The following is a 12,617-nucleotide window of genomic DNA, read 5'->3' as shown; positions in this document are numbered from 1 at the left end:
AAGTCAAATGTGGACTGAAAACTGGCTTTTAGATTTTGCAATTAAGAGGTTACTGGAGATCTGTGAGAGAGAAGTTCCACTATAGTGGTAGCTAAATCACATTATAATAGTATTTCATTTCCTTTCTTGTTCTAAACCAAGTCCTGGCAGTGACCCCTCAGATGTAATATTCAAGGACAGCAGCGTCATTCAAGTAGAAAGGCTGCTTCAGGCTTGAGTATCTCTTACCAAGTAAGTGGATGAACACAGCTTCTCAGTTCCTCAGGAACCTCACAGCATTGTCCTCCCCCTACCCAAATCCTCACAGTATCCCCACAACTGATTTCAAAACTGCCTGTTGGATAACAGTTGCCACAACCTATTTCTTCCTAAAGCATGGCATGTGAACTGTTCGTTTAATTTTTTGAGACAAGGAATGTAACTTATCACATACTGATACCTCCCCGATCCTCCCCAATCCTACTCCCTAATGTGAGTGCTAGATCATTCCTCAGGATTCAATTCCAGAATTCTAAGCAATCTTCAGATGCATACTTTCACTGGGTGAGTCTATCAGACAGGGGGAGAACAGTACACAGACTGTCAACATACTTTACCATCCTTAACTAAATCTCTTCATGTTTTTATTTTTTAAAACCCGAGTTGTAATTTATATACAATAAAAATGTGTAGCTTAAGTGCTCAGTTAGATGACTTTTGGCAACTGTACTCACTCATGTGACCTCCACCCAAAAGAAAACACTGAACATTTCCATCACCTCAAAGTTCCCTCATGCTCACTAACAGTCAACTTCCTCCAGCTTGCCAGACTCTGGTTTCTATCACCACAGATGAGTCGGGGCTGGTCTTAGACTTATATAATCATGTTTTCTTTTGTACCAACACGTTTTAGAAATTTGTGTTGTTGCCCGAAATCAACTATTTGTTCTTTTTTTTTCGCTGAGTAGTAGCCTACTGTATTAATATACCACAATTTGTTCATCCATTCTCCAGCTGACGAACTTTTGGGTTGTCTCCATTCAGGGCTATCACAAATAGAGTTGCTATGAAATTCTTGTAGTCTTTTTTGTGGCCATATATTTTCATTTTCCTTGGGTAAATATCTAGCACTGGAATTACTCTTCACAGGGTAGGTATATTGTTAACTTTAAGACACTGACAAACTTTAAGGCAACTGTACCATTCTACTGTGGACCAAAAAAAGGGTTCTATGGAAAGTCACCTCTCAGGGTGATCTGATCATAAATTCCTATTGGGCAGGTCATGGTGGGCAGTCCTGCCCCAGACATATAACTTTTTAGTAAAAGGTTTATCTTTGCATTAAGCAAGCCCTGTCTGTTGTTTCTGTGCATCTAGGTTAACACGCCTTTGAAATAAACTGTAATCATGGAAACAACTGAAGCATCTTTTGATAGAAAACTGGATAAAGATGTGGTACATATTTACAATGGAATATTACTCGGCCATAAGATGGAATATTTCCATTTGAGACAACATGGATGGACCTTGAGATTATCATGCTAAGTGAAATGAGTCAACCAGAAAAAATTGAGAACCATATGATTTCACTCATCTATGGGACATAAAACTGAAAGCAACAAACATGACAAACGGACTCACGGACAGTGAACTAGTGGTTACCAGAGGGACGTAAGGGAGGGAGAGGTAGATAAGGGTAAAGGGAGTCAAATATTTGATGACAGAAATTTAACTTTGGGTGGTGAACACACAATGCAATATACATATGCATTATTAAATTGTACACTTAAAATCTCTGATTTTATTAACCAATGTCACCTCAATAATTTTAATAAAAAATAAATAAAATGAAATAAAATTTACATTTCTAAAACTTAAACTGTAACCACCCTCCGGAGAGCCCATAATCTTGTTAAAGATCCTATAATCCTCATCCTGCTTTCTCCTACCTTCATGTAATCTTTCTTACTTTCCCTCAATTTCGAATTCGTAAAAGCAGCTACAAAACTAATTCTCCAGAGCACGAGATCTTGCTCCTCAGCACAGGGCATCAGTTTGGCTCAAATAAACTTAGAAAAATTCTCGACAGGTTTGGACGTTTTCATGTTGACACCACATTCCCACCTACACACACGAGAGTTTCAACTGTTCCACGTACTCGATATTGGAGCAGGCTTGATTTTGGTGGTGTCGGGCTTTGTTATTTTAACCATGCTAGTGGGTATGGAGTGATACTTCACTGAGGTTTTAACCTGCATTTCTCTGGTGGCTAACATGAAGTATATTTCCATGTGCTTACTGGCTACTCGTATATATTGTGAAGAGTCTGCCTATAGGTTTTCTTAATCTCCGTGGTTTCTTATCAAGCTAACACAATTAACTATGTATGTAGAATGGTCATCTATATTAGTTTTCTATTCCTGCAGTAATGAAAGACCACAGTTACTATCTTAAAACAACAAAAATGTATTATCTTACAGTTCTGTGGGTTAAAAGCCCAACATAGGTCTCACTGCCTAAAGTAAAACCATTGGGTCTGCAAGGCTACACCCATCTCATAGGCAAAATTCACCCCACACATTCGCCCCATCCCAAAGTCCCCCCAAATCTCAACACATTATAGCATCAACTCAAAGTCTAAAATTTAATCTAAGTTTCACTCAGAGGTCCCAATCTTATCAAAATCATCTAAGTTAGGTATTGGTGGGACTCGGTGTAATCAATCAATCCTGAGGCAAAATTCCTTTCCACCTATAGACCTGTGAAACTAGAAAGCAAGTTCTTGGCTCCCAAAATACAGGGTGAGACTGCCAGAGGATAAGAGAGGCAGACATTCCTGTTCAAAAAGAGAAATGGACGGAAGAGAGTCACCGGTCTCATGCAATTAGGAAACCCAGATAGGCAAAGTAGAAGTGGTTTCAAGTCCTCGGCAGAATTCTCTAGCTAGGCTTCTCAGCTCTACCCCGTGGGCCCGCACTTCCACCCTCACAGCCGTCCTTCCTTTCCATGAAAGACACCATGTGTTTAAAGCTGAGTAGTCTTATCAGCCTGTTTCCTGCCTGTAGAATTTGGGGCTCTGACAGCCATCTTTCACTTCGCCCTCTCTCTGTCCCTTTTAGCCAAAATTGGAAATGTTGTTGCTGGTATAAGATTCTCAAGGGACTGCCATATACGTCCAGAGACTCCATTAGACAAGAGGCTCCTTCACAGATCTTGCCTAGATAATCTCACCACTGTTTTTGACTTCTGCTTAGAAGCTGAGGGACTCTATGAGTCAAGCCCTTGATCTCTTCGGAGTGTTCTGCGTGAGTGACTACTCTGACCTTTTCATCTTTCTGGGGTTTTAGCAAAAGGCTATGGAGTAACCTTTTCCCTAGGTCGCGTTTTCCTAATGAATCTCTTGATTTCAAGATCTTTGCCATTTTAGTAGGCTAAGAATTTCCAAAATCAAGAACTCCTGGTTCTTTTTTTGCGGTATAACTGACATACAGCACTATATTAGTTTCGGGTGTGCACCTTAATAATTTGATATTTATGAAGAACTCCTGGTTCTTGTTTAACAGGTCTCTCAATTTATTTCTCTACTCTCAAATTTTACTATAAGTTGCAAAAAGAAAACAGCTTGCGCCTCAACACTCTGCTTGGAAATCTCAGTTAAATATCCAAGTTCACTGCTTAGACGTCCACTTAACTGCAGGAAACTATTTCCGCTTTCTGTCACTATACATCGAGGATGCCCTTTTTTCCACTTTCTAACATCTTCCCCATTTTCCTCTGAGCCCTTCCCAGCAGCGCCTTTAATGCCCGTATTTCGACCAACAGTCTGTTTACAACGATTTGAGTTTCCTCCAAAGTGATAAATACTATCTCTATCTTGCCCCTCACTTCTGAGTCTTAGTGGAGTCATTAACATCCATATTTCATTGATATTGATATCAATGAAGGCTTTTCCTATCATGCTCCTCAAAATTCTTCCAGCATCTACTCACTGCCCAATTCCTAAGCCACATGCACATTTTTAGATATTTGTTACAGCAGTACCCCACTTTCAAGTACCAAAATCTCTATACGTTTTCTTTTTCCCAGCTCTGAGATATAATTGACATATAACATTATGTAAGTTTAAGGTATACGACATATTAATTGGATGCACTTCTATATTGCAAAATCTATTAGTTTTCTATTGCTGCTATAACAAATTAGCGCAAACTTAAAGGCTTAAGACGACATTCATTTCTCTATCTTCTTAAGTTAGAAGTCCAACACAGGTCTCACTGGGCTAAAATCAAGGTGTCTGCAGGGTTGCATTCCTTTTTGGAGGCTGTAAGAGTAATCCATTTCCTCGCCTATTTCCCACTTCCAGAGGCCACCCATAAACCCTTGGCTCATGGCCTCCTACCTCCACCTCCAAATTCAGCAACAATGCATCTCCCTGACCGCTTCCGTCAGCACATCTCTTTACTGACCTTCTCCTCTCTCTCTTTTCCACTTTTAAGGACTCTTATTCTTATATTAGGCCCAGCTGGGTAACCCAGGCTACTCTCCCCATCCGCTTATTAGCAACTTTAATTCCCTTTTGCTGCATAATGTAACATATTCACATAGATCTTGGGAATCAGGACGGGGATATCTTTGGGGGGCCATTATTCTGCCTACTAAATTTACTTATCATTTAAAATGAACTAGAAACCAACCATAATTCATGGCAGCCTAATAGGACTCAGAGGGAAGTATTAACAACTAAACAAACAAAAAACCCTCAAACGATAGTTGACTAATGTATTTTTAATTTTTCCAATATTTAATGAATCTATCAATCTAAACGAAGATTTTCTATTTCTTATTTGTAATAGACACCGTTCGTTGATTAATCCAATACCCATTTTCAACCCCTTCTCCCTTGCCTGCCCCTAATACTTGGGCTATAAAAGCTAAATACTCACTTTCCTGGTCTCCTAAGGATAGTCATATAACACAGCTGTGCCAAATGAAATCTAAAAATTGCCTTGGGAAAAGCAATTGCATACCTGATAAAAGAGGCAGATGGTGTTGGTCCTCCCTGGCTCCCTTCCCGATGCCCCTCCCACCTTGAATGGTGCATTGCCAGTAATTCAGGCATCTATTTTGCAATAATGTGAGAATGTCCACAAAAATCCAAGAGACACCAGCCCTGCCACTGTTAAACTACAGAACCAAAGCCAGCTACTCTATTTTGTTTCAATGACTATTTACATCTGGCTTTCTGTTACTTTCAGCTGAAAGCTTTACTAATTAAAACTACATTCAACACAACTGCTGGTTAAAAACAAGCACCCTCCTCCAGAATGTATTTTGTTGTACAAAAAACCAGATTCACTTAAATGAGTTATAATTAATAAGGCCATTATTTGTTAAGTAACATTTGTTATATAATTTGGAACTCTAAATTATATATACTCATTCTAGGACACTTAGAAATTATCAAAAGTTTAAAGAAAATAAATAGTCATAATCCCAAACATCCAGAGATAATCTACTGGTAATGTATCAGTGTATTTCCATCCATATGTTTTTATATACAGACATAAAACATTTTTAACCTGAGTCTCTATGGAATGCATAGACTTGAATCCAACTCCCATTCGGCACTTTATTGAAGACTTTTCCACATCATTAAAGATGTTTCGAAATTATTTTCAAAAAATTAAAAATCAGGTTATAAACATGGCTAATTAAATAATTTTAACAATGGCGACATTTAAGTTGTTTCATCCTTTCTGCTAGTGTAAACAGAGTTGCCACAGACATCACCGTACATAAGTCTTCCTGTGCTCTGATTATGTGCTGAGCATAGTTCCACAGATGTGGCATTACCGGGTCAAGGGGATAAACTCTCTCAAATATTCAGCAAAAGCTGCCCAACTGCTTTCTAGAAAAACTGAATCAATTTATTATTCTCCCTCCTGTATACAAAACATCAGCCTCCATTACAAGTACTGACTGCCTTTTTTCATTTTTGCCAATTTGATGGGTAAAAATATCATAACTCTTTATTGATCTTTTAATTTACATTTTTGGTTACTAGTGAAAATGACTAAAGATATTTAGAGCCTTTATACTGGTTATTTTATAGAATTATTACTTAAAATTTTTTTAAATATAAGAGTTCTGCATATATTATAGATACCTTTGATGTACTTGTAAATATTTTATTTCCATGTATTGTTTACTTTTTAGTTTTGTTTATTTATTTTTATGAACATTTATAATGTAATCATATCTATTAGCATTATCCTTTGTGACGTCTTTCTTTGCTTTATCAGATAAACATGGTTTTTACATGATGACAACCACATTTGAGAAAAGAATGCTTTAAGATATGTTCTTTTAAATTCCTATTGGCTTTCTTTTAGTCAAAAAAAGTAAAATAAAGAACAACAAATATCCACTAAATACATAAGTACCCCATCCTAGGTTTTGACTATTCACATACCTGCTTGTGACAATTATCACATCTTCAGAGATGTTAGCCATTTCTTTGATGGTAAGGTAGCACATTCTTCTCAATGTTTGCTGGAAAATTATTTATAAAATGCAACAGGTTACTCATAAGAAAATGGTTTTCTAAACTATTTGAACTGAGGACCCCTAGTAGATATATTTAGAAAGTTATTCTTAAAAAGACTCTTATCTACCCAAAATATCTGGATGAGAAAATATTCATACTACTACTCCTTTGTAACACAAGTAATTGATGGCACGGACACAGGAAAACATCTATACGAAAACTCTAACTTTCAGTTAATCATACGGGTCTTTACACAGAGATCCAAATTTGGATTCCAACAGTGTGAGTCCGAAGACTTAGGTTTTTCAAAATGTTAAAGGCTTGTCCTGGAAAATGGATATTTAAAAATTTTTAAAAACATGTACGGAGAGACATGCAGACTCTGTATTTTCCTCAGTTCAGTGAGTACAGATATTTTTCTTTAGAGTATTTGTGGTTTTATAACCAAATTCCATTTTCTTTTCTTTTTTTTTTTTTTAGTTTTTAAAAAATTTTTCAATTACAGTTGACATATAATATTATATTAGTTTCAGGTCTACAACACAATGGTTAGACATTCATATAACTTAGGAAGTGATCTCCCTGATAAGTCTAGTACCCACCTGACATCATAGATAATTATATTATTATTGACTATATTCCCTATACTGTACTTTATATCCCCGTGACTATATTGTAACTATCAATTTGTACTTCTTAATTTCTTCCCCTTCTTCACCCAGCCTCCCAACCCCTGTCTCATCTGGCAACCATCAAAATGTTCTCAATCTATGAGTTCATTTCTGTTTGTTTATTTTGTTTTTTAGATTCCACATATAAGTGAAATCATATGGTATTTGTCTTTCTCTGTCTGACTTATTTCACTTAGCATATAGTATCATCTAGGTACATCCATGAACCAACTTCATTTTCAGTTATCAAGATTTTAACATGGATACCTAGATCTAAAATAAGTGTTAAGCTAACAATAATAAAGTTCCATCCTCCTTTCCTCCTCACCTGGATCTCTTATTTATTCACACACAATGGGCACTGGTTCTTCCAGCCCATCTATTCTCATGCCCTACCAAGTAACTTCAAATTTCTTATAAGTAGTGAAACTCAAATACAGCAGATCCAGCTTCAGGGTCCAAGCTATAGAAAGAATCTGGTGGAGACTACTGAGCCCAGTAAGGAGAGGGAAAAAGGGAGTAAGGATTCTGATGGTGATTAAATACAGAAAAAAATCTCTCCCGGAAAAAGAAAGCCAGTACAGGGCAGATAGATGGGGCAGAGGACACCCATATAAAGCTGCTATGAGAAGAAAACAGAAAAGAAGAATCAAAACTTCAGAGCTGAAAAAAATCTCCGCCCCTCCCCCACCCCAGTAAAAATCTACTATGAAGCAGAATAAAGCCAAAGATACAAAAAAATTAGCTAAAGCACAAAGAAGGGGGGTGGTGAACATTATTAGTTATTGATGAAATACAAATTAAAACCACTTCAGTATACCACCTCACACCCACCAAAATGGCTAAAATTTTAAAAAGTGAAAATACAAAGTGCTGGCAAAGATGGGCTCATAACCGCTAAAACATACTGACTAAACAAATACACAGAAATGCTGAATAAAATAGGAACAAAAATTTTAAATATATAGTCGAGGGCAAAATAAAGGGAAATTCATAGGTGCCACAAACGGAAAAACAAACAAACAGCTCATAGCCACAGAAGTACAAGGCCAGGGTCTTACTGGCATAGGATAAAGTATCTAAAGTCTAGGGAGGACAGGATTCTAAAAGGTATATTCTTCAGGTGCAGGGAAACTTATTCTAGATAATAACTCAGAAATACAGCAAGGAATGTAGAATAAAAAGAAAAAAGTGGTAAACAGTAATAAGACAGTATGGTATAGGCGAAAGAACAGACAAAAAGATCAATGGAATATAAGAGACCACTCTGAAAGCCACCCACATAATTAGAATCAACTGATCTTTGACTAAAGAGCGAAGACCATACAATGGAGCAAAGATAGTCTCTTCAATAGATGGTACTGGAACAACTGGACATCCGCATGCAAAAAAAAAAAAAAAAAAAAAATGAATCTAGACACAGACCTTGCATAACTCAAAGTAGATCACAGACCTAAATGTAAAATGCAAAATTGTAAAACTCTCAGAAGAAAACCTAGATGACCTTGGGTATGACAATGACTTTTTATGTAAAACACCGAAGACATGATAATACTAGAAATAATTGATAAGCTGGCCATCAGTAAAATTAAAAACTTATGCTCTGCAAAGGACAATGTCAAGAGGATAAGAAGACAAACCATAGACTTGGAGAAAATATTTTCAGAGCACATATCTGAGAAAGGACTGTTATCCAAAATATACAAAAAACTCTTTAAAGTCAAAAATAAGAAAACCAAACTGACCAAAAAATGGGCCAAGACCTTAACAGACACCCACTAAAGAAGATAAACAGGTGGCAAATAAGTATATGAAAAGATGCTCCACATATGTCATCAGGGAAAGGCAAATTAAAACACTGAGATACCACTACACTCGTAAGAGAATGGCCAAAATCCAGAACACTGCCAACAAGTGTTGATAAGGATGTGGAGCAACAAGAACTCTCAGTCATTGTTGCTGGAAATAAAAATGGTATATTCACTTTGGCAGTTTTTTACAAAATCAAACATACTCTTATTGTACGATCTAGCAAACATGCTCCTTTGAATTCACCCAAAGGAGTTGAAAACTTATGTCCAGACAAAAACCTGCGCATGGATGTTTACAGCAGCTTTATTCACAATTGCCAAAACTTGGAGGCAACCATGATGTCTTTCAACTGGTGAATGGATAAGTCAACTGTGGTGCATCTAGCCAATGGAATATTACTCAGCACTAACAAGAAATGAACTATCAAGCCATGAAGACATGAAGGAATCTTAAATGCATATTATTAAGTGAAAGGAAAAAATCTGATAAAGCTACATGCTGTACGATTCCAACTATATGACATTCTAGAAAAGGCAAAACCATGGAGAGAGTAAAAAGATCCATGGTTGTCAGGGGCTAGTGGGAAGGGGGTAGGAATGAGCAGGTGGAGCACAGAGGATTTTTAGGACAGTGAAAATACTCTGTATGATATTTTAATGATCGATACATGTCGTGGACTCTGAGTGACTGTGATGTGTCAATGGAGGCTTATGAATTCTAACAAATGTACCACTGTGGGGAATGTTGAGAATGGAGAAGGCTATGGATGTTTAGGGGTGGGGAGTATTTGGAGAATCTCTGTACCTTCCTCTTAAATTTGCTGTGAACCTAAAACTGCTCTAAAAAAAATAAAGTCATTTAAATGTTTTAAAGACATTTAAATCTCAATGAAAAACAAAAAATGATTTTATGATATATATACATGTATGTTTATATAGTCATATACATAAAAGTCATAAGCATATCCTAAGGTTCTCAAATTTCCACGAACGGGAAAAAGATATAGATGAATATTAGATTTTGATAAGTCAAAAATCCATGTTGCAATTTCTAGGGTACCCACTACGAAAACTTTGAAATTGTTTTCCCACATATTGCTGACACTCTATTTTTATTCAGTCTTTTTTCTCTTTGTTTCATTTTGGATAGTTTATATCTTGAAGTTCACTGGTTTTTTTCCCTACTGCAGTCTTTAATCTGCTATTAATCCTCTGCAGTATATTTTCCATCATAAATAGATAGATAGGCTTTATTTTTAATTTGGGGGTCTCTCTGCATGTCTATTTTCCTCCTCATTCTTATAGCTTTCTATACATTCTAAAGCATCTAGACCACATCTATAATAGCCATTTTAATGTCATTACCTGCTCATCCATCATCTTTATCAATTCTGAGTTTGTATCTGCTGATCCATTTTTCTCCTGATTATGGATAATATCTTCCTCCTTTGCATACCTGATAATTTTTTATTGGATGCTATACATCGTGAAGTTTATGTTGTTAGGTACTGGATTTTGTTGTATTCTGTTACATACTATTGTACTTTCCTTCTGTCATGAGGTTAGGTTACCTGAGATCAGTTTTTTACTTTCGAGGCTTGCTTTTCAGCTTTTTAAAGCTTTAGACTAAGGCTAATATGTTCCCATTATTGAGGTGATACCTTTCTGAGAACTATTACAGCTGACAAGGTCTTTCTGCTCTCACTAGTGGGAATATGAATTATTCTCAGTCCTGTGTTCGGCTGATTCTTTCTTTGGCCTTGGGTAGTTTCCTTTTACATATGCACAGACAAGTTCTCCTCCAAAAATTCAAAGGGAAGCCCTCAGTAGACTGCTGTAGCTACGTCCTTCCTTCCTTTCTTTTTTCCCTTCCTCCCTCACCTCTTTACTCCCTCCACCCCCACCCCTCTTTCCTCTCTGGTACTGTGCCCTACAAATTTGAGCTTTCTTGGCCTCCCCACACTCTATGTATTTTCTCAACTCAAGAGAGATAACTAGGCTCCTTTTCAGTATGCACTCCCTGACTTGAGGCCCATATTCTGCCTCTGGGCAATGAACTAATGTAATCCTAGGGCTTACCTTGTTTTTCTTTTTCTTCAGATCACAGTTCCAGGATGCCTGTTAATCTAATGTCTGAAAACTACTGAGCATATATTTTGTTTGATTTTCTAGGTATTAATGGTAGCAGGGTACACCTAGCCCCTTTACTCCATCATGGCTGGTAACAGAACAGAAATGTGTTCTTAGTATCAAAATACACAGTGAATTACCTAGTTACTCTTTTCTAATTCATTTCCGACAGTAATCCATTTTAATGTGTCTCTCTTTATAGCTCAGTATAGTTGATTTATGTAAATGTTCTTTGCATTCTTCATTTACATTTAACATAGATAATGATATATTTAGGTCTATATCGACCATCTATTATATAGTTTATGTTTGCCCTGCTTGATCTATGTTTCTTTTATTGTATTTTTGCCCCTTTTTCTGGCTTGATTTTTTAGCATTCTATTTTTCTGCACCATTAGTTTGGAAGAGAAAACCAGTTAATAGAGAATCAATGAAAAAAACGCTGGTTCTGTGAAGGGATTAATAAGCTTGTACCTCTAGACAAACTTCCCAGGAATAAGAGAGAAAAGATACCATTTACCAATATCAGAATGAAAGAAGAGACATCACTACAGATCCTACAAACATTAAAAGAATAAAAAAATATGTATTATGTATTATGAACAGTTTTATGTCAACAAAGTTCAGCAATTTAGATGAAATGGACAAATTCCTTCAAAGACACGAATTACAAGAGCTCACTCAAGAAGACAAATAATTTGAATAGCAACATATCTATTTCTTTTTAATGGAGTTAATTATCAAAAACCTTCGCACAAAGAAGATGGCTTCAATAGTGAACTCGATCAAACATTTCAGGAAAAATTAATAATGATTCTACAAACACTCTTCTAGAAAGCAGAAGAGGAGGAAAAACTTCCCAACTTTTATGAGGCCAACATTATCCTGACAAAAACATAAGAAAAAACTACATATCAATACATTTCATAAACAGAGACTCAAAAATCCTTAACAAATTTTAACAGAAACCAAAGATTTTATATTTTCCAGGAAAATAAATAAACACATCTCACCATATTAATACATTAAAAAAGAAAAACCATAATCCAATGAAATACAGAAAAGGCATTTGACAAAATTCAATACCCATTCACAAAAAAAATCTTTCAGCAAACTAGGAATAGAAAGAAACTTCTTCAAACTGATAAAGGTTACCAATAAAAAACTTAGCTCTAACATCACACTTAATGGCAAAAGACTAAACATCTTTGCCCTAAAAATCAGGAACAAAGTAAGGATATCCCCTACTAGCACTCCTATTCATGCTGTATAATAATACAAGAAGACAATAAGGTAAGACAAACAAATAAAAGGCATAAATATTGGAAAGAAAAAAGTAAATCCTGAGGAACCTCCCATGTTCTTAGAACTAATAAATGAATTTATTAACAAGATCACAAGAAACGGGCACCATACAAAAAACTATTTAATTTCTATAGACTACCTACAAACAGTAGAAATACAATAGCATAAAAAATA

General features: G+C 36.1%; 1 protein-coding gene across 2 annotated transcripts in view; it reads right to left on the bottom strand.

Moving 5' to 3' along the window:
* Nucleotides 1-12,617, bottom strand: part of COPG2 (coat protein complex I subunit gamma 2) — a 110,596-nt gene that overhangs the window by 87,096 nt on the left and 10,883 nt on the right. For both annotated transcript variants that reach the window (XM_039861069.1, XM_039861070.1), the window contains exon 5: nt 6,452-6,531. In XM_039861069.1, the coding sequence (XP_039717003.1) occupies nt 6,452-6,531 (80 nt within the window). The remainder of the gene's footprint in view (nt 1-6,451; nt 6,532-12,617) is intronic.

This window comes from Pteropus medius, unplaced genomic scaffold (genome assembly GCF_902729225.1).
Source record: "Pteropus medius unplaced genomic scaffold, Ma_sr-lr_union100, whole genome shotgun sequence".
Taxonomy (NCBI): Eukaryota; Metazoa; Chordata; class Mammalia; order Chiroptera; family Pteropodidae; genus Pteropus; species Pteropus medius.
The sequence above is the reverse complement of the archived record's forward strand: the minus strand, read 5'-3'. Positions and strand labels throughout refer to the sequence as shown.